At 51.0% G+C, this 22,117-nt stretch overlaps 2 protein-coding genes across 10 annotated transcripts in view; both read right to left on the bottom strand.

Moving 5' to 3' along the window:
- Nucleotides 1-5,988: 5,988 nt before the first annotated feature.
- Nucleotides 5,989-15,324, bottom strand: TMEM106A (transmembrane protein 106A). 4 transcript variants are annotated; one of them, XM_054510796.2, is made up of 8 exons: nt 15,212-15,324; nt 13,722-13,948; nt 13,117-13,180; nt 11,835-11,988; nt 11,170-11,310; nt 11,019-11,062; nt 10,459-10,512; nt 5,989-10,126 (listed from the first exon to the last, which is right to left on the bottom strand). In XM_054510796.2, exons 2-8 carry the CDS (start codon nt 13,930-13,932, stop codon nt 9,976-9,978), a joined length of 819 nt encoding a protein of 272 aa, XP_054366771.1. In that variant the 5' UTR covers nt 13,933-13,948; nt 15,212-15,324; the 3' UTR covers nt 5,989-9,975. The 4 variants fall into 4 exon arrangements, with proteins under 4 accessions (XP_054366771.1, XP_054366773.1, XP_054366772.1 ...); XM_054510798.2 differs by having other exon boundaries at nt 5,991-10,126; nt 15,207-15,324; XM_054510797.2 differs by lacking the exon at nt 15,212-15,324 and adding an exon at nt 14,762-15,194 and having other exon boundaries at nt 5,991-10,126.
- A 122-nt stretch (nt 15,325-15,446) lies between these two features.
- The window catches only part of NBR1 (NBR1 autophagy cargo receptor), a 29,881-nt gene continuing 23,210 nt past the window's right edge, over nt 15,447-22,117 (bottom strand). For all 6 annotated transcript variants that reach the window (XM_064582517.1, XM_064582519.1, XM_064582520.1 and 3 more), the window contains 4 exons: nt 21,738-21,832; nt 20,958-21,015; nt 20,007-20,115; nt 15,447-17,210 (listed from right to left, as the gene is read on the bottom strand). In XM_064582517.1, the coding sequence (XP_064438587.1) occupies nt 17,037-17,210; nt 20,007-20,115; nt 20,958-21,015; nt 21,738-21,832 (436 nt within the window). In that variant the 3' untranslated portion in view covers nt 15,447-17,036. The remainder of the gene's footprint in view (nt 17,211-20,006; nt 20,116-20,957; nt 21,016-21,737; nt 21,833-22,117) is intronic.

Below are 22,117 nucleotides of genomic sequence, written 5' to 3'. Positions count from 1 at the left end.
ACATACACGGTATATTAAAAAAATGGCAGAGAACTCCACCCATAGGAGGAGATCTTAGTATTATAATGAGCTAACAGGAACTTCAGGACAGGGAGGTTTCTTCCCAGGTTGTCAGCTCCATTCCAGCTCAAACTGGCTCACATAAGGGGCTATCAGGTGAAACACCTGGCTAAGTGTCTCCTTGGCAGGAACTTCTGGACTTGCAAAACAAAACATATCCCTTCCCTGCTTTTGTCTCTTCCCCTCCTCCTTTTTGCTGATGGCTTTCAGCCTCTTTATTTGAATAAGTTTCCTTTGCATCCTAGCTAACATTCTGAGTACATTTAAGGTAGGCTAGGCTAAGCTATTGTCAGCAAACCCTCTTGCTCAACCACAGACCCCAATGGTTATTTTTTATCGCATTTTCTTAAGGCATTGACAATGACTGGAACATTCCCATCGCTGGACCAGAAGCCCTGATGGCAATGGAATGTCTAGAAGACCACACTTCACACATTCCCTTCCCTGCCCATAATCATGGGCTGAACACATACCAACCCCCCATGATCATATGCTCCCTGCCTTTTCTCTTGCATGTACCCTCCTGAACCTCTATACAACTCTAGTTGTCCATCTTGCCATTGGAGAGGTCGATTGTTAAGGCTTGAGCCTGTCACCTTCCTTAGCTGCTGCCACCTGAAATAAATCTTTCCCTTTCTCTTTTCCAAACCCTCCTCTCTTTGAGTTATTGGCTTTTTGAGCAGCAGCAGCAGAATTTATCTGACTTTGCTTGGTAGCAATGTCAGCAAACCCAGCCAGGAGCTATGCTTTTGATTTGTCCAGCCCTATCCGGCTTCCCCAGGACGGAGCAGTTGGCCGCGACAGAGCGTCAGGGCTCACCCGTTTGTTTCTGGAATTAGCAGCTATGATAGATTGTTCTGTAACACTATGATGTTTCATAGGCTGGCGTATTAAATGCATTTTCAACCTAGATTTTTTTCAACTTACGATGGGTTTATTGGGATGTAAAAGCTTCTATTTATTGAATCCTGTGCCTGACATGGATTACTTCCTTTAATTATCACAACACCTCCTGAATAGAGGTATTATTATCTCTACTTTGCAGGTGAGGAAACTGATCAGAGAGAGAGTGACTAGGCCACATTTGTACATGTAATAAATAATACAGCTGGTATTTCACAGGGCTTACCTGGCCCGTGCTTCTAAATATACTGTTGTTCCTTCCACAACAAAGATTCTGAGGTGGGGGTTGGGAGAGGCAGTGTGAGCAAGAGACGGGGAGGGCACGATTCACCTTGAAAATCCCTCCTCTGGCATGAGGATTGGCTCACGCTCACTGTGAGGGCAGGCATTTTCCAAGCATCCCATGGGGTCTTCCAAAATGTGGTTTCTCTCCCTTTCGATCAGATGGGGGCACCTAACTGTGGGGCGTCCCCATCGGGTGGGGGCTGATGGCATGGGCAGTGATAGGATTCACCTCAGGCAGAACAAAGGAGATAGAAGAGATTGAACATACTGCCAGGGAGCTGTGGGCAGGAGAGCAGGAGAGAGCCGGTCTGGTCTGCCACGAGGTAGTGGGTGGGGCTGTATTTAAAGAGGGAAGGTGAGGAGGTATGGGGACATATGGAATTTTCCATTTTTTGGTAACTGTGCCTGATCGGTTAGGTAGGGCCTATGGATAGTTTGAGGTGGGTTGCCCAAGGAGCCTGTCGGTATTCACTTTGGTGGTGGCTGGCCACCGGCCCTTTCTACATTCCATTGCTCAAGCCTGTTGCTTAAAAGCGGCCTCTACACAAACAGTGTCACCGGAAGGGGCTTGGAGACACTGAGTGACCTACCTAAGGACCACCAGCTAATGGTGGCAAGAGCGTGATTCAGCCCGAGTGTGTTGGACTCCACAGCCCGGGCTCCGTCCACTAAAGCAGCTGACCAGATTGACAGGTTCTCCAGGAACCTGTCTCCTTGTGTCCTCTGGCACAAGGGCTGCTCTCCACTGTCACCTTCCCACGGCACCCTGCTTTCCACCAGCACAGTGTTTGAAGCTGGGACTGGCTTTGAAGACCTTTTTCACCCATGCCCTTTCCCTGCCCCCACACCTGAAGCTGGACTCAGGCTCTGCTGCTTCTAGAAAGATTGTTATCTGTGGGTAAGGGCATGTGGGTGTAGGAGGGAGCCTAGCAGTCAATAGCCCACCCAGTCCCTGCCCCCAGAAGCCTTCCTGGGTTGCAGGAAATGATCCCCTCCCCTGGCCATTCCACCTACCTGGGATGAAAATCAGGTAGGAGAATAAAAAATATCAACCTGCAGCTGGATAATTTTCTGCTTTGTCTTGTACATTTCTCATCCATTAATCCACTTGGTCCTGATGCCAGTCCTGTGGAGGAGATAACAAGTAATACCCTTCCCATTCTACAGGCAAGGAGACTGAGGCCCAGAGAGGTTATGTAGGGTCTCCAAGGTTAGAGGAAGAGGTAGACCCTAGGCTTGAGCCCAGCATTGTGAATCCCCAGGCAAATTAGCCACCCCGTCTTCACAGAGGCTCACACCCCAGTGAGGGTTCATTGGATTTTATATTTTCTTTCCTCTTTTTTTTAAGATTTTATTTATTCACTTGACAGAGAGAGACACAGTGAGAGAGGGAACGCAAGCAGGGGGAATGGGAGAGGGAGAAGCAGGCTCCCACTGAGCAGGGAGCCCGATGCGGGGCTCAATCCCAGGACTCTGAGATCACAACCCGAGCCGAAGGCAGATGCTTAACGACTGAGCCACCAAGCGCCCCTATTTTTTTTTTTTTTTAAAGATTTTATTTATTTATTTAAGACAGAGAATGAGAGACAGAGAGCATGAGAGGGAGGAGGGTCAGAGGGAGAAGCAGACTCCCTGCCGAGCAGGGAGCCCGATGCGGGACTCGATCCCGGGACTCCAGGATCATGACCTGAGCCGAAGGCAGTCGCTTAACCAACTGAGCCACCCAGGCGCCCCAAGCGCCCCTATTTTCTTTCCTCTTGACTCAGTATAGCAGGAGGAGATGGAGGACTGAGGGAAAGGTAACTCCAGAGAACTTTGGTGGTGGCAGATGGGGGTCTGCAGAGGGCCAGATGAGGATGCTGGAATCCTGGGAAGGGTGGGAGAAAGAAACCAGAGAGAAGAGCCAGCTGACTTGGAAATTGTCCCTGGGGCCCATGGAAACCCAAAGCTAAGGTGGAAAGGTGTCTTTTACCTTCACAGGGCCTTGGAGAGAAATGTAGTTTTCAGGCATTCCCTAGGCAACTTAGGAAGACGTCCTCCCTCCTCCCATTGTGAGGTGGTTCTGGTTACAGGCAGTGGGGTGGGGGTGAGAGGAAACAGAGGCGGTGGGGGCAGCATCCTGGGCCCTGCCTGCCCCCACCCCCTTCTGAGGCCTTCTGTCACCCCCACCATCATGGGCAGTGCTTACCACTGGGAGGCCCGGCGCAGGCAGATGGCTTTGGACCGGAGGAGGTGGCTGATGGCCAAACAGCAGCAACAGCAGGAGCAGGTGCATGAGAAGGTCCAGGCTCATCGGGGTCCTTCCAGGGGGCCGGAAGGGAATGCGGAGGGGAGACAGATCCCTAGGAAGCTATTATCTGGCCAATGTTTTTTGCTGGGGGTGGGAAGAAAGTAAGGTTCCTTTGATAGTCTCTTGGATGGACTCTGTGTGCGTGCGTGTGTGTGTTAGGGTAACTCAACTTTGCTGTTGTACTAGGCTGAGGCCTAGTGGGGGATCAAGGGAGGGTCAGGCCTGAGAGATTTTATTTATTTATTTATATTTTTATTTTTAAAGATTTTATTTATTTGACACAGAGAGAGAGAGAGAGAGAGAGAGAGCACAAGCAGGGGGAGTGGCAAGCAGAGGGAGAGGAAGAAGCAGGCTCTCCACCCAGCGGGGAGCCTGATGTGGGGCTCGATCCCAGGACCCTGGGATCATGACCTGAGCCCAAGGCAGACGCTTAACGACTGAGCCACCCAGCAGCCCTGGCCTGAGAGATTTTAAAGCTGCACCGTCCAATAGGGTGGCCACCAGCCTGTGTGCTGCTGAGCCCTTGAAATGTGGCTAGTGAGACTGAGGAACTGAATTTAAAATCTCATATACATTTAATTAATTTAAATCTGCATTTAAAAACAAATACTTTTTATGTATTGGAAAACTTTGAAGTATGTTTAGAACAACCTGGATATGTAAATCTTTTTCAACTGTAAATTTTATAAAATCTAAATCTAAGGCAATCATTTTTGATCAAAATGTAGTATCCAAATTAAGATGTGCTGTTAAATGTAAAATAAATGCTGTGTTTTGCACTTAGTACAAAAACAGAGAATATAAACTATCTCATTAATATTTTTTATATTGATTACAGGTTTTGGAGGTATTGGGTTAACCAAAATATATTAAATTAGTTTCACCTGTTTTTTTTATAGTGTTACTTTATTTATTTTTAAAAATATTTTATTTATTTACTTGACAGAGAGAGACACAGCGAGAGAGGGAACACAAGCAGGGGGAGTGGGAGAGGGAGAAGCAGGCTTCCTGACGAGCAGGGATCCCGATGCGGGGCTCGATCCCCGGGTCCTGGGATCATGACCTGCGCCGAAGGCAGACGCTTAATGACTGAGCCACCCAGGCGCCCCGGTTTCACCTGTTTCCTTCTTGCTTTTTTATGTGGCTACTAGAAGATTTTAAAATTACTGGTTGCATGCATTGTATTTCTATTGGACAGTGCTATCTCCCAGGGTTTGCAAGAAAGTATTCTTTATTCTTCCCCCACTGCAAACTGTTTTCAGTGCACAGCTCCCAAGGTAGGAGGCAGGTGCCCGGACACTGCTGTTTCCTGGGCCGGGGCTGTGCCAGGGGGGCACTGTCACCAAAGACAGTTCTCGGGTGTTGCGGTGGGTGAAGGGAGCCCAGCCTCCATGTCTAGGGAACAGAGACCTTCCGGCCACCTCTGCCTCTCCTCTGATGGCTTGCCTTGCTCCCCGCAGTGTCCCCAGCAGATGGGCGACGGGGTGGGGAGGGAGGAGGATGCCACTTGTGGGGGGCTTCTTGCCAGGAACTGAAGAAACTCCAAGAGGAGGAAGGCCAATCCGAGAAAAGACCCCAGCCCCCTCGGGGGTCTCAACAGGAGCAGCAGTTGTCACTGCTGCCGAGGCCACCAGGAGCGTCACCAGAGCCGCAGGTGCCCCCCGCCCCACCGCAGCCTCCCCGACCGCAGCTCCCGGAGCAGTCACAGACCCCACCCGCGCCGCCGCCTCAGTCAAGGCAACAGAACGCCCATGACCCTCTGGCTCAGTGCACGTCTGTGCACATTCTGCAGGATTCCCAAAAGCCAGGTCCCCAGCTTGGCTCAGTAGGGATCCATCAAACTGGAGGGCAATCCGACTTTAACGGATTCCCAGGAGGAACAAAACCCCCTCAAGGCCCTAGTAAGTGAGATGCCTGGGAGGGCAGGTGGTAAGGAGAGAGCTCCCTGCTCCCACCCCCAGCCCTATAGTCCAGAATGCACCTCCGTCCTCCCATTGTCTTGTACTCTCCCAGGCATCCTTGGCCTTTACTTGGGGGCCACACCCCCCCCCCGGGGATGTTTGCATCACTCTGGGGGTGCAAAGGAGGCTGCTGACTTTTGCAGAGGGTGGCAGCCCCTCCTCCGGGACGAGGGTGTCAGAGGGAGTGAGGGTGGGCTTAACAAGAGACGAGCTGAGCCCTGGGAAGTCTGGAACAGGAATCACGGTGCAGCTTCCCGGGTATGAGTTTTCCGGGTGGGCTCTGTCTGTGCCTTGCCCTAGATAGGGGCTGCCGCCTGCCCCCCAGACACACAGTAGAGAGTCCAGCTCTGCCGTGTTCCATTTTCAGAAACTGTCAGATGAATAATGTATGCTTGTTTCACCATCAGGTTTCAGGAACTCATTCCAGTCAAATCCAGATAAATACACCGAGCACTCACGATTCACGGTGAGACAGTGTGAAAGGCAGGTCGACTCTGGCTGCGTGTGTGTGTTTGTGTGTGGAATCTAGAGAGGCTTCCTTGGCGGGAGGGGCTGCAATTATTTATATTTTATAAAGTCAATTACATAAAGCCTTTATATGCAATTATATAGTCACTGCTGAATGGCCCATTTGTGGCCTGTTGCTTGGCACTCAGCAGAAACGGAGGGGTTGACAGTCTATTCAAAAAGACGGGCCAGGTGCCAGAGAAGCAAAACAGAGGGGCTGTTTTTTGTTTTTTTTAAAGATTTTATTTATTTATTTGAGAGAGAGGATGAGAGGAGAGAGAGAGCACATGAGAGGGGGGAGGGTCAGAGGGAGAAGCAGACTCCCTGCCGAGCAGGGAGCCCGATGAGGGACTCGATCCTGGGACTCCAGGATCGTGACCTGAGCCGAAGGCAGTCGCTTAACCAACTGAGCCACCCAGGCGCCCCCAGAGGGGCTGTTTTAAGTGCTGATTGGGGCGGAGGCAGCTGGAGCCGGAGGAGGGCAAGACATGAAGTCACAGGCTGTGAGTCTCGGGATCGCCAGTCCCCAGCAGCGTGACTGCATCTCTGAGCCTCATCTGCCCCATCCATAAGATGAGAGTGCTAATACCACCTCCTTAACAGAGGTGTCGGACCACTGAATGTGGCCATTGAAAGAGAAGGCGTCACAAGCCCTTAGCTTAGGACCTGGCTCAATCCAGGCCTTCAAACCCAGGGTGGTCACTCTTGATGAGAAGGACGTAACACAGTACAAGCTTTGGAAAGGAGGTTTCTCTGGCTCAGGTGCAAAGGATGAGAGAGCCTGATGCCAGCCCTGTTAGGATGAGGACTGGGCCGATCCATTTTACTTTTATTTCTTTGGCCTCAAAGGGCTTGATACAACGTTCTGGAACAGCAGGCCCAGAAATGGCTAACTAACCCAGTTTGCCTCCTGTCTCTCCCTCTTCTCAGTCAATGAATTACACACAGCAGTGGTGACCCAGAGAGAGACCCTCAACCCCAATGGCCATCAGCAAAAAAACAGATGACTTCTTTCTCACCCCCAGCATCTCCACTCCAAGTCACCCCCTCCTGATCCCCTCGAGAAGAGGAGCTAGCCGGGAATAAAATGTGATTTCCTCCTAAAAAGAATCAAGAGACTGGTCAGCTCTGTGAGACTGGGATGAAGGGAAAGGGGAATGAGGACCCATGAAGGAGATGGAGTGGGTGGGAGAAGAAAGTAGGCTGAGCCAACACACAGCGGAAACTCCAGCCTGGCCTTTCTGGACTTCTGGAGGCAAAGCCAATGGGAGAACTTGGTCTTGGCCTTCCCAAGTCTATATAGCCCCATTGCTGGCCCTTATTTAGCAAGGATAGGTCTGTTGGGGGCTTCAAAGATTTTATTTATTTGAGAGAGAGCACACAAGCCCATGTGTGTGCTTGAGCAAGTGAGGGGAGGAGCAGAGGGAGAGGGACAAGCAGACTTCTTGCTGAGCACAGGGCCGGACATAGGGCTCCATCCTGCAACCCTGACATCATGACCCGAGCCGAAATCAAGAGTCAAGGTGGGGGGCGCCTGGGTGGCTCAGTCTTTAAGCGTCTGCCTTCGGCTCAGGTCATGATCCCAGCGTCCTGGGATCAAGCCCCGCATCGGGCTCCCTGTTCCATGGGAAGCCTGCTTCTCCCTCTCACTCCCCCTGCTTGTGTTCCCTCTCTCGCTATGTCTCTGTCAAATAAAAAAAAAAAAAGAATCAAGGTGGATGCTTAACCGACTGAGCCCCCCAGACACCCCTGTTGGGGGCTCTAGGTTGAGGACTCTCACTGGAGCCAGGACCCCTCCCCACTGGCTGGTGCTTACTGAGACACAACTGGGGAAGGAGAGGTCGCACCACACCGGAACAGGCCTGGAGCAGCATTAGAGGTGGCAGGCGGGGGCCCCCCCAGGTCCAGTGTAATGCCTGGCCCATAGTGGGCGCTGAGCTGTGGCATGGATGATGGGAGGCAGGGGTGGAAAGAGCTCAGAGGAAAGGGGGGCTGTAACCTCAAGTACAGGACACCTGATCTTGGGAAGGGGAGGGGTACTGGCCCACAGAACCCCACAGGCCTCTTCCTTCCCCCACCTCAGCCTTTCCCGGAGTCAGGCTTCACCCCCTCACCACTTCCTGAAGCTGACACCCGGGGTCCCTCCCACAGCCTGTCCCCTTTTCCACCTGGCGCCAGTGAGGGGATGCCTGGGCCTTTCACGGAAGCCCACAGGCTGAAGGGACCCCTCAGGGCAGTGTTTCCTGAGGGGGGTAGCCGGGGGACCTGGGGTGGGGCCCAGAACAGGAATATTAAAGTAGGGAGGGAACTTGAGAGACACACAGTGGGAGGAAGGGAGAGAGTAAGCTCCCAGGAGCGCTCTCTCAGCAACCAGAAGAGCAGAGGGGCTCTGCGCCTGGGGAAGAGAGCTTGGCACCCACTCGGCCACCAGAAACAGGCCGGGAGTGTCGTCCAGCTCTCCTCCCAACTCACAGGAGACTCTTTGTTTACTCTTTAACATTGTGAAGTATAGTTTATTGAAGACGATATAAATCCTTGACATTTGGCAACCAACACACAGCGGAAACTCCAGCCTGGCCTTTCTGGACTTCTGTGCTCCTGCTAGTATCTTCTTGACTCCCAATTACTCAGGCACGAAAGCACAGAGACAGGACAACCTCCTTCTTTCCCCTTGTCCCCCCAGCCAGCTAGCCAGGTGCTGTCCCCACTGCCCCCTCTCCATCCATCCAACTTCGCATTCAGCTTGCCCCACCACCTAAGTTCACCTCCCGGCCTGAGAAAAACCACAGCTCCCTTTAGTGAGCAATTACCATTCCTGCTCAGCGACACCACAGACCGCCTCCATCTGGAGCCCAGTGGGAACCTGCATTATCTAGGACTTCGCTTCTGCATCTGAGTGACAGCAAAGAGGAGAGGTCGAGGCCGGTCCCTACTAATGTGCGGTTCCAGCCTGTGCATGCCCGAAGGAAAGCAGAGGCCTCTGGGAGCAGAGGATGGGCCCTGGAGCTATGCTGGGGATGCTGGAGTGCCAGCAGCTTGGCCGAATCCTGACAGCTTCACCTCTGTAGGCCGTCACCGGGCGGCAGCTGACACCGCCGTCTGACCGACCTTTGTCCACTCACACGGGCTCAGCATTGTGGGCCGACCACCAGCCAGAAGCCTAACTTCAATAAATACCTTCCCGAATGACTCTGGCTTCATCTCTGTTTTTCCTGGAGAGGCGGAGGGGGTGCCAGATGCCTCTCTCCCCCGCTACTACATTCACTCCTGCTGTGATGAGACTAAGAAAACAATCTTTATGGAGAGAAGCTTTAGCCAGAGAACAGCTCTGTCTTCCTAGGAACTGGGACAGTCTTTAACCAGGGAGGCTGCCGAGCCAAAGGGCCTTAGCCAACCTCGCTGTCAGGGCCCAAGTTACCAGGAGAGAAGCCGACCAGCGCCACCACTCTGTCACATGACCAAGCAGGAAGGCACGAGACAGCATGGACGTCCCTCAAGTCACTTTCCCACCACTGGGTGGAGAACGTGAAAAAGATCCAGGTTTTAAAAGCCAGATAAAAGATTTCTCTCTTCAGGCGGGAGGAAGGCCAGCCCCAGAGGGGCTAGGCAACCACGGTGCTCAGTACAGAAAGCAGATGCCACTCCAGGGACTCTAAGGCAGCTCTGAATACACATCAGGTCAGACTTTCCTCAGGACAGACCGAGGGGAAAGCCTGGCGCTGGGCCCTAGAAGAACCAGACTTCTTTTCCTGTGGAAGTCAGAGGACGTGAGAGGTGTGTGTGCGTGCATGTGTGTGTGTAAAGTTAACTTTCACATAGGGCTTCCTATGCTGAGGGTGTGTGTGTGGTGGGGAGGAGGTAGAATAAAGCAGGGCTTTTCCTTTGGCAAAGTCACTGTAGTCCTTCCTTGGGCTCAGGGAGACAGAGCCCAACCTGGCGGGGGCCTGGGGTTCGGGAACAGCGGACAGGTCACGGCGGGTGAGGGACCAGCAAGTGGGGCACCGATGTGTTTCCCCGGCAGTCCACGTATTCATAGCTCTGGAAGACTAGCTGCTCTGAATGGCTCAGGCAGGAACAGGTCAGGGTGCCCCTGGAGAGGAAGCAGGCTTTGTTGCTGTGTCTGGGGGCAAAGAGGAAAGCTTTGGCCCTGCTCTGCTGTCTGGGGAGGGGGGGGTCCCTTAAACACTGCACGCTCTTCCTTCTGCTCCCTACTCTGCCAGTGCACCTGGGACAGCTGTCCCACCTGTGATCCAGACAGCTCTGTCTGTGGCTGTCCCACCGATGGCTCATAAGCAAGGCAGGATCTAGGGAAGGGGCCGGACCTGCTTTCCCAAGAGCCAACAAAGATCCACGGAGTTAGCTTTGGATGATTCCTCCCACAAGGTGGAGCAGAGGAGAGCCCCAGGTCAGAAGTGGGCGAGGGGGGGCACCCGGGCTCCAAGCCCTACTTACTGGATGTGCAAAAGCACATGGTGGACTTTGATTTTCATCCAGGAACAGATTTTGCTGAGAGAGAAAGAACACGGGACCATGTTTCACACTGAGCAGCATGGCAACTGGGAGGAGACCTGCAGGTCCCAGGCTTCTGGGCTCTTTCCCATCAGGGACACCAAACGCCACTCCCACTCTTTCTCTCTCCCTCTAAGGTGAGCATGCCACCCTTGCTGCAATATTGTTCCTCCAAGCCCCACAGGCTTGGCCCAGCTGTATGCTAGCCCCTCCCTCAACCGAAAACAAGACATTCATCTTTCTCAGCGACTCAGGCTGAAGAGCCCAAGGTCACAGAGTGTAAGAATTAACCCAATTCTGGCCTTTTTTCGTTCCAACCTAAGTCCAAACAGGCAGAGGGCTGGGGACCCTGAATCCCTTGCAGATTGCAGTCTTGGCCACGAGAATGAAGGCCAAATGCTGGCTGTAGTGTTTGCTAAGCAGCCAGGAAATCTGGTAGGGATGAACACTGGGTTTCCAACCAGGGAAAGAAGCTAAGGGAGAAGAGATCAAGGGATACTTACTAGGTATTTTCATCCCAGATTTTGTTGGCCACTGCATAAAACATCTGTCAACCAAATGGGCACACGGTGAGCCCCAACCCCAGCTGCCCCTTCCGACCCCCACACATGTCCACACCTCTGTGGGCAGGGCTGGCCAGGGAGAGGGAGTCACCTGTTCGCTGGCCAAGGGGCCGATGTGAAAGAGGAGGCTGTTGGTGACCTGCCCCACCACGAGGGACAGGTGCAGAACCTCGATGGTCAGCTGGGTCACAGTGATGGGGTAGTAATTGCTATTGGAGATGTTTAAGATATTCTAAGGATGAAGACAAGGGAAAGGGAAGTGGGAAGATGACCATCCTTGAAAAGGAGAAGTCCAATAGCTTCCCAAACCCCCCTCCAGCCCCCTGCCTGACTGATCCCCACTCCCACTATGGGCCTCAGCTGCCGAAGCCCAGCGCCAGGAGCCCCTTGGAGGGGCTCTTAATGGCAAAGGGGTCACCGTAAGACATGAAGTTGGCCCAGGACCCAGGCTCATTCTGCGAGGCTTCTCTCTGTTCAGTTCCGCCCACCCAGGGAGTCTCAGGCATGCCCCCCAACCACGCCCTGTGTTTTATTTCTCTCGTCCAGATTCTGACCCCTCGCTGCGTACAGTCCTAATCCTGAACAATCTCCTGTGGGGTTCACGGTTGTGCCTGCTTCTCCCCAGGCTTTGACACCCTCTGGCCTGCCATAGTACCCCTGGCTACCCGAGCCCGGGATGGCAACACTGGACAAGGGCTACAGAGAAGAGCTGCCAGCAAGGCGGTGTGGGGCTCAAGGGTGTGGGCACCCACCCACCGTTATGTTGAGGTGGATGTCAGCCTCGTCAAAGGCCACCGTGGAGGAGTTGAGGCCCGCGGGCTGCACGGCGATGGACCGGGGAAACAGGAAAAAGACGATGAGGGAGGAGGTCACAAGGCAGATGAACACTGCCAGGAACACGAAGAGCTTCCTGTGGGAAAGAAAGCAGGACCCAGGGTAGAGGAGGGGAGAAGTCTGAACACGACGGAACCTTGGGCAGAGAGGGACACTCCTCTCCCTGTACAAGGCTCTCCCCTGCACCAGCCCCCTCCCAACTGTGCTTTTACCTCCCCAGATGTGGGGGACTGGCCCAGGTACAGATGTGGCCCAAAGTGAGTTGGAGCTCAGGATCGGGAGGCAGGCAGCCTGGCTTCCATTCCCAGCTCTCTGTACCCACTGGCCCAGTAGCTCTAAGCAACCTACTTAAGCTCCCTAGGCCTCAGTTTCTTTGTCTGTAAACGGAGAGAACTATACCTACATCACAGAATTCGTTATGGGCTAACGCATGAAAAGGCACGGATGCCAGCTCCTGGCACATAACCAAAGCTCAACGAATGCTAGCTATCATCGCTGGAAGAAATGTCCACATGAATTTGAGGGTTCTGAATTTTAAAATTAATATTCAGAACAGGACATCATCCGTCCCTCTAACTCAAAACTGAGCTAGGCATGAAAGAGACAGCACCTCGTTAGTATTTATGAGGGGCACAGGCAGCCTCAGATTCTGGTGCAGGGGTCCGGGAGGGCAGGCTGGTGGCTCGCAGACTGCAGCTGAGCACCTTGGGAGGAGGTGGCAGGGATTCACGTCCAAGAGACCCAGATGACAAACAGGGTCACGACCCCGTCCCGGGAAACTCGGGGCTGCCTCTGAGGCTCTGAAGTATCTCAGAACAGGGAGCAGCTAGTTTTCCACCTCAACCGGGAAGAGAACGAGCAGGTCTGAGGTGCCACAGAGAGGGATGCTCGCAGGAAAAATACCTTCCCCAAACTGACCGCACCCAGGGCCACTCCCTCCCTCCAGAAAGGCCTTGCAGAGTCAAGAGATCCTGTTTCCACAAGGGAGCCATGCTTCTCGGAAGTAGCGAAGCTCAGGACACCGAGTGCCCTCAGGTGGCATCTGCTGTGCCCCAGACTTCTTAAACCAGGAAAAACTCTGGAAATGGAGCTAGTATATATGAATTCAGCAAGGCTTCCAATGGAGAAGAACTGCAGGGGGTTGGGAGGCAGAATGGGGGAGACAAAGAGAACAGCCCCCAGAGGTGACGGCTTGTGGACTTACGTGCGCCTGGGCTTCAGCCTCTGGTCCCCATAGGGGATGAGGGCCACTAGCTGCTTCTCTAGCTCTGTAGAGAGAAAGAAGGTAAGAGAGAGGGCTAACAAGTATGCATGGCGAAGGTTTCCTGCGCCAGCCTCCCAGAAGCACCCCTCCGCCCCACAGAGTCGAGTCAGAAGCATGCCACCTCTGCCCCAGAGCAGGACTGGGAACGCTGGGCAGATGACAGCAGCTCAACTATGTCAGCTCTGCAATGGAAGTGAGATTTTCATTAACGGGTGTGAATTTCCGGAAAGCACCAGTAAATGAGAGAAGTCTAGCTTCTCTGGAGAGGTCATTTGTAACTTCCTGAATCCTAAGGCACAGCGCTGCTAAGGGAGCAGGGAGGCTGGAGACCCGCCGGGCTGGGGAGAACCACCAGGGCAGGAGGGGTGGGGGTGTCCCTGCAGCGAGCGCAGGGCAAGTGAGCATCTCGTTGGCCCGCCTGCAGCTGGGGGACCAAGAGCTGGGAGACCCAACCCCATTCCAGGAGGCTCAGAGGGGCCTGACCAGCTGGCTGCTAAGGGCTTGTTCTGGATTCCAGGCTCTTGCCAAAGCCTTGGGCCACTCACCTTGCGGGATCTCCCCGCTGCCCTGGCAGGTGGGACAAGTCACAAAGCTGGCACTGGCAGCCCCATCACAAGGCACGCGGGAACAAAAAGACTTGCTGCTTCGGGTGCTGGAGTAGCAGGCAGCCTTGCTGCCAAATGCCAGGCTGGGGGGCAGGATTGACTTGTTCTCCTCCTCCCGAGAGCCCGACTGGGAGAACGTCTCACCCATCATTCAGGGGGAGTTTTCGCTAATGAGGAAAAACCAGAATTCAGGGCTAAGCTTGTTAGCACGGACACAGGATGTCACTCTGGTTTTGGGTTCTCAAGATTTGCAAGGAGCACCACCCCAATTTCAGCAAGCTCCAGCCCAAGGAAGCTAGGATACAGAAAACTGAGCAGTTACACGGGACTCTGGGATCAGAAATCTCAGTGCGTTTCCTTTCATTACTGCAGGGGAGCTCAATCTGCCTACAAGAGGGAAGAGAAAAATGCAGAAGTTATTTCCCTAGAAGGGACCCCCAGAAGTGAATGGCCGAGCACTTTATTTTCTGAGAAAGTTGCTGAGCTGTCACTTGCTTCAAGGGAAGGAAGTGGACGGGGCTGGCGGGCAGTGGGGGAGGCCGCAGTCCAGAGTCCCTTCACCCTCTGCAACAAGATGACTCTGAAGAGGTGTCTAGAACACCCAGGCAGAAATGCCTGCGATCTCCCAGCCTGGGAGTGGAAGGAAAGTTTCCATTCCTGAGCCCTCGCAAGTGCTGGCCTAATAGGAAGGCAGGGATTCGTTGAAACAAGGGAAAGGCAGCTAGGCTGGTCACAGGTGTGCCTAAGAACCTTAAAATAGCCCTGAAAGGGAGCAGAAACCTCTTCCTCACTGCTTTCTGTGTGGTAGGCAAGAATGCCTGTGGAAGGGTGGGAGCAATGGTCAGGGTCCATCCTTCACTAAGGAATGGTAAAGGCTAAAAATCCAGATTCTTCCCCAAAGGCTCAGGATTGGGAGCAGAATGAGTGGGCAAGGTGAACCGCACTCAGACCTCACTGGGCCAAAATCAAGAGAGCCTCACCTGGTTGAGGTCTGGGATCCAGGGCTCCTGTCAGCTAAGAGTGCGGTTTCTGGAATGTGTCTTTGGGGAGAAGGGCCTGTAGGGCAGGGTGACCCGAGGGGCCACAGGCTGGGGCTGGCCAGGCTACTGGCCCCCTTCAGCAGAGTCCTGGGGGAGCGAATATGCAGCGTCAGAGAGGGTGGGGAGCAGCGACCTCGGCCTCCCTGAAGGGCTAAGCTGCTTCCAGCCTTTACTCCCGGGCTCGGCTAGGGGCCCGAGGAGCGGGGCAGCCCGAGCAGCCGCAGAAGCTGGGATTTCACTGAAGGAGAATTTCAAGTCCCTCCAGACACCCCGAGGCCGTTAGTCGAGTCTGTTAACCCGCGAGTGCCTGCGTGAGGCTAGGAGGCACTGAAGGTCCCTCGACCCTTGCCTCCCAAAGGGAAAGAAAGTAAAATCTGGGACGCACCTTACCCCACCCCCGAGCGACAGGACAGAACCGGCTGCAAGCAGAATCGAAAGTGCGGGAACCCAGGGGCTCGCCCCAAGCTTTGACTCGGTGACTACGGAGGCTCCGCCCCAGCTCCTCCGGACCCGCCCCCTCCCAGGGGCCCGCCCCCTCTCGACACAGCGGCGAGGGAAGAGCTCAACTCTTCAAAGACCACCCCGGGGCCCGGACGCTGCTTTTGCAAGCACCAGCCAGTCCTGGTAGGGCTTTCAAAGAAGTTTTATTTCACCATTCTTGAAGCGGTTATGTACAAGAACAACCGGACGGACGACTGGACCTCGGGGTCCTCTCTGGACCCCTACAATACGACTCAGGAGGTCAGAACAGGTCCCGCCCGAAATCAACCCAATTAATTACACACACCCTGCCGCTCAGCCTCTACCCAAAAGCCCGGATAAAAACGTTTTAAATAATGAACAGCCTGGTTGGCTTGCAGTCTGAATCTTGGTTTATTTAATAGCGGTCAGGAAGTATACTGTAAATAAACATGATGACGACTAATGATTAACATCACCATTCATTATAAATACCAACCAGGTTAAATAATACTAGTTTACTATCCTTCCCCCTTCTGGATGAGGGCAAAAGTCTTCTTTTTCTGGAAGTCATTTTCATGAATAATAGCTTTTAGTGTTTTTTTTTTGTTACCTTTTCCTTCACCCATTGTACCCAAGACTCCTTTCTGTAAACAGAGTGAGGACCTGGGCCCCTGGCAGCAAGCTTTCTCATTCATTTTGGGGTTAACTCAAAACTTTTTCAGAGTTTGTCCCCATCCAAGTTTTGCAAAACAGCCTCTTCCTGTTCTAGGCTCTCTAAGGCTAGGTACCTTTGAGCAGATTTCAAACATTCAAGAAGGCATCAGCATTTCCTATTTGCCCGCCCCTGAACTAACTTTACTAGATTAACTAGGAGCCTGCCTTTCACTTTTCACTTTTCGACTCTTAACATGTGCCAGTAACCTCTGCCCTGACGTTAAGAAAAAAAGGTAACCGTTACATTTCTTTTCTTTTTAATAGACGTTTTCTCCATCTCTACAGTATTAGCAAAATATTTCACACTATCTACTTAAATTTGTTCCCTTAAATAAAGAAAAATGTATGCAAAATTACTACAGTAAACACTGCTCAATAGGTGCTGGTGGGTTAATGAGCACACTCCCTCCTTTCACTGAAGTGTGGAGACCCAGAAGGTGATCTTCTTGAATGTACCAGTGGGGTCTTTAGAAAACAACAGTGCTGATTACTAAGTCTCGCAGGGAAATGACTTTGTCTTTGAACAAGGAAGAGTAACAAGATTTCTCTGGGGCTCTGGGTGTCATTTCAATGCAACATAGCTATGAGGCTTGGGGTAGGCTAGAAAAATTGTAAGAATTCTTGAAAACAACCTCCAAGGTTAATTTCTTTTAAAAACTGACAACAGATATCCCCATAGAAACATCCACAACATCCAAAGAAAAATACTCAACTTTGATACAAGCAGAAAGAAAAACGGTTCTATAGGTAGTTCAAGTTATGCTCTTCAATGCACTAAAATGGAGACAGGAGCTTTATCCAAATCAACTGAAAAACCATTTTCCTACAATTCAACCATCCGATGTCTCTGCCTCAGTTCTGGTCTTTGATTTGCTCCAAAAAATACTGTAATGCAGGTACTGTCTTGAGAATTCAATAATGGGCTCTATATAGATTCATCAGATTAAAAAATAAGCCAGGGCTTCCTCCCCTACGCCCAAGGACAGAATAAAGATCACCCAGGAGAAGCAGGCAGAGTGATTTAATACGAGGCCCCTCCTCAGTAGCGGTGGCTGTACCAGTCGTTGTTGTTGACCTGTAGCAACTCTGTCACAACCTGCAGGATGTTGTAATTGTGTTTCTTCAGCAGCCTGAGATTCAGCTGCCGGTCACAGAATCCCATTTCGAAGAGATGGGCCATCAGGGCTGCTGTCTGATCTTCAGAAACTATTGGCTGTGTAGAGTCAAGAAAAGTAGAGCACCGTTTTTGGTATCATTTATGTGCCTTGTAAATTGTTATCATCTTGAGAATCATACAAATCTTTCCAAGATCTGTTTAAAATATTAGGGAATTGGACGCAAGGCTATGGCCAACTCCTGTCCACCTGACACTATCAGGCCGCCTGAGGGAGCACTGGGAATGCCCTGCTCTGGATTCTGTATGTTTGTACCCGAAACCGGGCAACTAATGAACTGTCCTCAGAACTAGGAGGAGGAGGCTTCAAAAGGAAGCATTCTTTGGCCTGATGGAAGGAAAAGACGCAAGCAAGCACTGGAAACACCGTGAAGATAAAGGTAACTGTGCTGACGGGGCCAGTGGACGCAGGGGCAGAGACGGTTACCAGCAGAGTTCAGTCAGTTATGCGAAGGGGCTGAACAAGAAACTGCTTGCGAAATGACATCTTGGGCGACCTTCTTGGCATTTTTTTCCCTTTTCCTTTTTAAAGAACAGAAGCAATCCACAAAAGAGGGAGCTAACACTCCTTTACCTCCCTCTTTGGGCCAAGCCCTGTGGTGGACACATAACCTTCCTAAATCCTAACACTTTGGATTACCCTCACTTTTTTTTTTTTTAAATTAACATATAGTGTATTATTAGTTTCAGGGGTAGAGGTCAGTGATTCATCAGTTGCATATAACACCCAGTGCTCATTCCATCATGTGCCCTCCTTAATGCCCATCATCCATTTACCCCATCCCCCCCACCTCCCCTCCAGCAACCCTGTTTGTTCCCTAGAGTTAAGAGTCTCTTATGGTTTGTCTCCTCTGTTTTTGTCTTATTTTAGTTTTCCTTCCCTTCCCCCATGTTGTTTCTTAAATTCCACATATGAGTGAAATCATATGGTATTTGTCTTGCTCTGACTTACTTCGCTTAGCATAATACCCTCTAGTTCCATCCACGTCGTTGCAAATGGCAAGATTTCATTCTTGGATTACCCTCTTACCATTTACTTACTGTGTTGACTATCAATTAACTCTCTTATGTAGGAAAACGGAGATACAAAATACCTCGTTTGGCAGGGTTGTTGAGAAGATTAGGACAAGACTGTGTGTACGTGTTGAGCACAGTCTCTGGCATTTCTCTCTACACCTAACTCCACTGTTCCCTTCTCCCCTCTTATTTCAGAAGAAATTATCCATCCTCCTTTCCTGGATAATCCTTCCACATGTCCTTTGCTTGCTATTTCATGATCTCTCACCACCTCAGAAATCTCTTTCTGTGAATTATCCTCTCTCACCTTGACTGTTAACCTCCTTTGCTACTGGCTCGGCCAACTATAGAAACATTTATCTCGCTCTGCCTTCTGTGGCCCAGCTTTCGCTCCTTCCCTTTGTGCTCCAGCTCCCTCTTGAGAATGAAGCATACTTGCACTCTCCGAGTCCTCTCCACTTGTGCCCTGTTCTCTAGAGGCACTGGCACCTCCTCCTCATTCAAGCTCCCTTCCCTGAGCTCCAGCACACCTTCCTCCTACTTCTTAGGCTCCTGGGCAGGGCCCTTCTTCTTTCCTGGATCCTTAAAGGCTGCTTCTTGCTTTACACCCCTTCTTCCTGGGAACTCTCACCTAATCACATGGTTTCCGCTAGAATCTGTATACAGGTGACTTGACCTCCAGGCCAAATCACTCCTCTGGGAGCCACAGGCACATGCCCACCTGCACTGTGGGCAACTTTACTTGGATGTGCCTCAAATTCCACACCATCCAAAACGGACGTAATTTTCTTCTCCTCCTGCCCAAATATATCCTTCTTCCTGCACATCCTCTCTCTTTTAAAAGATTTTATATTTATTCATTAGAGAGAGAGAGAGAGCACAAGCAGGAGCAGAGGGAGAGGGAGAAGCAGACTCCCTACTGAGCTGGGGACCCAGGACCCAGAAATGAAGGCAGATGCTTAACCATCTGAGCCACCCAAGCGCCCCCGCTGCACATCCTCTCTTAATGAATGGTACTATCCATTGCCCAAAGCCAGAAACTCGGGATTCCTCCTTGACTTCTTTCCAGCCTCTTAATCGTTCTGCCATTTCTCTTTCTCTTCTACCCAAGTTCTTTTCCACCTACACATGGATTCTCAAATGATTTCTTTAGGGCTCCCCCAACCTCCACACTATAGTGGAATTATCTTACTAGGTAGAAATCTGATGTTAATCATTTTCCTAAAACCCATTCACTCTCCTCCCCCTCAACCCCCCAATTACCCTTATAACCAGTAACACCCAAACCACTTAATACAGCACCCCACCTACATAAATTGGGCTTTTCTCTTCTTTCTCTTCCCAGCCCAAATTCACCTTTCAGGCTCACATTTCCAACTTTTTACTGGCTAGTCTCTGTCACAATGCTGTTTCTCTTTCCTGGCACATACTTATTTTGTCCTTAAGGACTCAGTTCAGGCATCACCTACCAGGAAGCCTTCTCTGGCCCCGCGCAGGGGCCCACAGCAGGCTGAGGTTTCCACCCGAGAACACTGGTGCAGGATCTTATACTGTACTGTTCACCTCACTTGCGTCCCACTCTCTTTGGGCAGGGACTGGTGTCTTCTTCACCTTGTAGCACGTACTTGCAAGAGCTCCCCACACGTAACAGGTCCTCAACAAACACTAGGCTTTTTTCCCTTTCTTCCCTTAAATAACTTGGCTAAAGTCCTACAGCTAGAAAGTGGCAGAATGCCATACTACTCTCCAACCCAGACAGGCAGCATCATTTTCACCGGTGACTTGGCTTTGGTACAGGAAAATGAAACATACACTGACCTGGGCAGTGACTGGTGGCCCAGCAAACAAGGCCTTGTATGCAGAAGCAGCAACGGACAAAGCCCCCTTTACCAGTCCTCCAGCAATGCTGCTCCCATGGTGGTGGTGCCTGGGGAAGAAAACCAAATTATCTTCCTAAAAAACACAAACCATTATCTTCCTACAAGCTAATCTGGGCTCTAATCCTTGAAAGAAAATGGATTTCCCTGAGAAAAGAAGTCAGATGTAAAAAGAGAAGTGATCATTTTCCTACTAGTTTTATAGCTACAAAGCTTGGTTTGATGTAGACCCCAGATCTACTGCTGCAAGATAAGGCCTGCAGGAAAACACCCCTCAGGTTAGTATACCAGCCTTCTGTCCCAGCTGAAAATTACACGGTCAAGGGCACAGAGGGGTATCAGCAGTCTGTCTCCTTAATTATCATCTCAGAGGATACACTTCCAAAGGAAATGTGATTTTCTGGGCACTGAAGGGAGGAGTGCACCTTGCCACTAATCTGAGATGATTGGGAACAGAGATGCAGGTGTGTCTTAGAAACCATTACTAAGATGCACAAGGCTTGATCTTCCTGCCTTCTTTGGTACTAAGGTGAGGTGAATTTGAGAGTACTGGTCTGGAATGTGAACACTTTTTTTTAAAGATTTTATTTTTTAAGTGATCTCTACACCCAATGTGGGGCTCGAGCTCACAACCCCAAGATCAAGAGTCACACGCTCCACCGACTGAGCCAGGCAGGCACCCCTGGAATGTGCACACTCTTAAATGTAACTGGAGCCCTCTGTTCAGTGTTGCTCGCAAGCTTCAGGAGAAATAAGAACAAGAAAGAATGATGGTGCTCCTTCTTTTGTCCTCTGGAGGTGGCACATGAGCTTTGAGAAGCTTGTATAAGCAGAAGCAGTACTAGGATATCCACCTGCTTCTGAAGGAAGAGGCTGCACAGGGTCCAGTTACCTTGAGTGGTCATAGCTCTTCTGTCTGCTGTTTACAAGTCCTGATGAGCCTCTGGGCTCTAAAAGCAAAAGGGCTATTGGTTAGATGCGGCATCCACAAGTGCCTAGTGTTTAACTCATAGTGAGGCGAGTTTTGAGAGGCAAGCAGCAATCTGATCACAGCATTTATTTATTTATTTATTTATTTATTTATTTATTTATTTATTTATTTATTTATTTATTTATTTATTTAAATATTCGGGAAATTTTGCAGGTGGTTTTTAAGTGATAAGGAGGAACTGTCCAGAATGCAATGCAAGGTGACTGTTTATTTAATCAGAAAAACAAAGCCTATAATCCTATCATATCCATTTATTAGTTTCTAAGTACTTTCAGGTTTTGTTTTTTTGATTAAGAGTGGGAAGTGACTCTGAAGGTCTACTAACAACTTCAAGGTGCTATTCTCCTTATTTTCGATAAAACAGCCCCTCAGGTTTTATGACCGTGCTGAACCACTTCAAGGTCATACAGTGAGGAAAGGGGAAGCCAGGTCTGGAACCCAGACTGGTCTAGCTCCAAAGCCTGTGTTCTTTCCACTGCAGTACAATGCCCACCTCTGTGAGGTCTCATTTAATAAATATGAACCTGGAGGACAGAAAAGAATGTGAGGGAGGGCCACAGAAAAAATACAAGGGCAGGTTTCCAAATAATGCCAAGAATCACAAAGACAGAGTGCCTGTTTGTGCTTGGTTTCGTTAGAAAGGAGCACAGAAAAAGACATCAAGCTCAGGCTGGTCGTTACCTCCTCTGATCTGATCGGGGACTGAAGGAACTTCTGGTATGGTAACTGGTAAATCCACTCCTGGGGAACCATCTGGCTGTGCACAAGGAGGGCTCCTTTCAGAAAGACACAATATCAAAAGTCAGCTGAAAAGGCACCTATGGGGACGCTGGGGAAACAGTACACGTGGCAGAGCTGTGGCAGATTCTCTACAAAGGCTTCACTTTTCTGATCCAGATCTCATGTTTGGATGTCGGGATCAGGTAGGAAGGGCTCATTCTACTTCTGGTTTTCCTCTTCAGCCACGGTCAAGCTAGAGAGACCGGCTTGAGTTGGGTCGCTCCTTGCTCCATTAAGTGGTACTAGTTAAGGGAAATGTCTAGCTCCCTGAGAGAGTGGTT

Source organism: Mirounga angustirostris, unplaced genomic scaffold (assembly GCF_029215605.1).
Source record: "Mirounga angustirostris isolate CCGP_5_RB_7025 unplaced genomic scaffold, mMirAng1.0.hap1 SCAF_17, whole genome shotgun sequence".
NCBI lineage: Eukaryota > Metazoa > Chordata > Mammalia > Carnivora > Phocidae > Mirounga > Mirounga angustirostris.
Note: the sequence above shows the minus strand (reverse complement) of the source record. Positions and strands in the feature narration are given on the sequence as shown.

Coding starts and splice junctions, on each gene's coding strand:
- TMEM106A (XM_054510796.2), bottom strand. CDS start 13,932: ATGATGGGTGAGACGTTCTCCCAGTCGGGCTCTCGGGAGGAGGAGAAC. Junction 11,311..11,834: donor ACATCCACCTCAACATAACG/GTGGGTGGGTGC, acceptor CTTCATCCTTAG/AATATCTTAAACATCTCCAA. Junction 10,127..10,458: donor CATGTGCTTTTGCACATCCA/GTAAGTAGGGCT, acceptor CTTTGCCCCCAG/ACACAGCAACAAAGCCTGCT.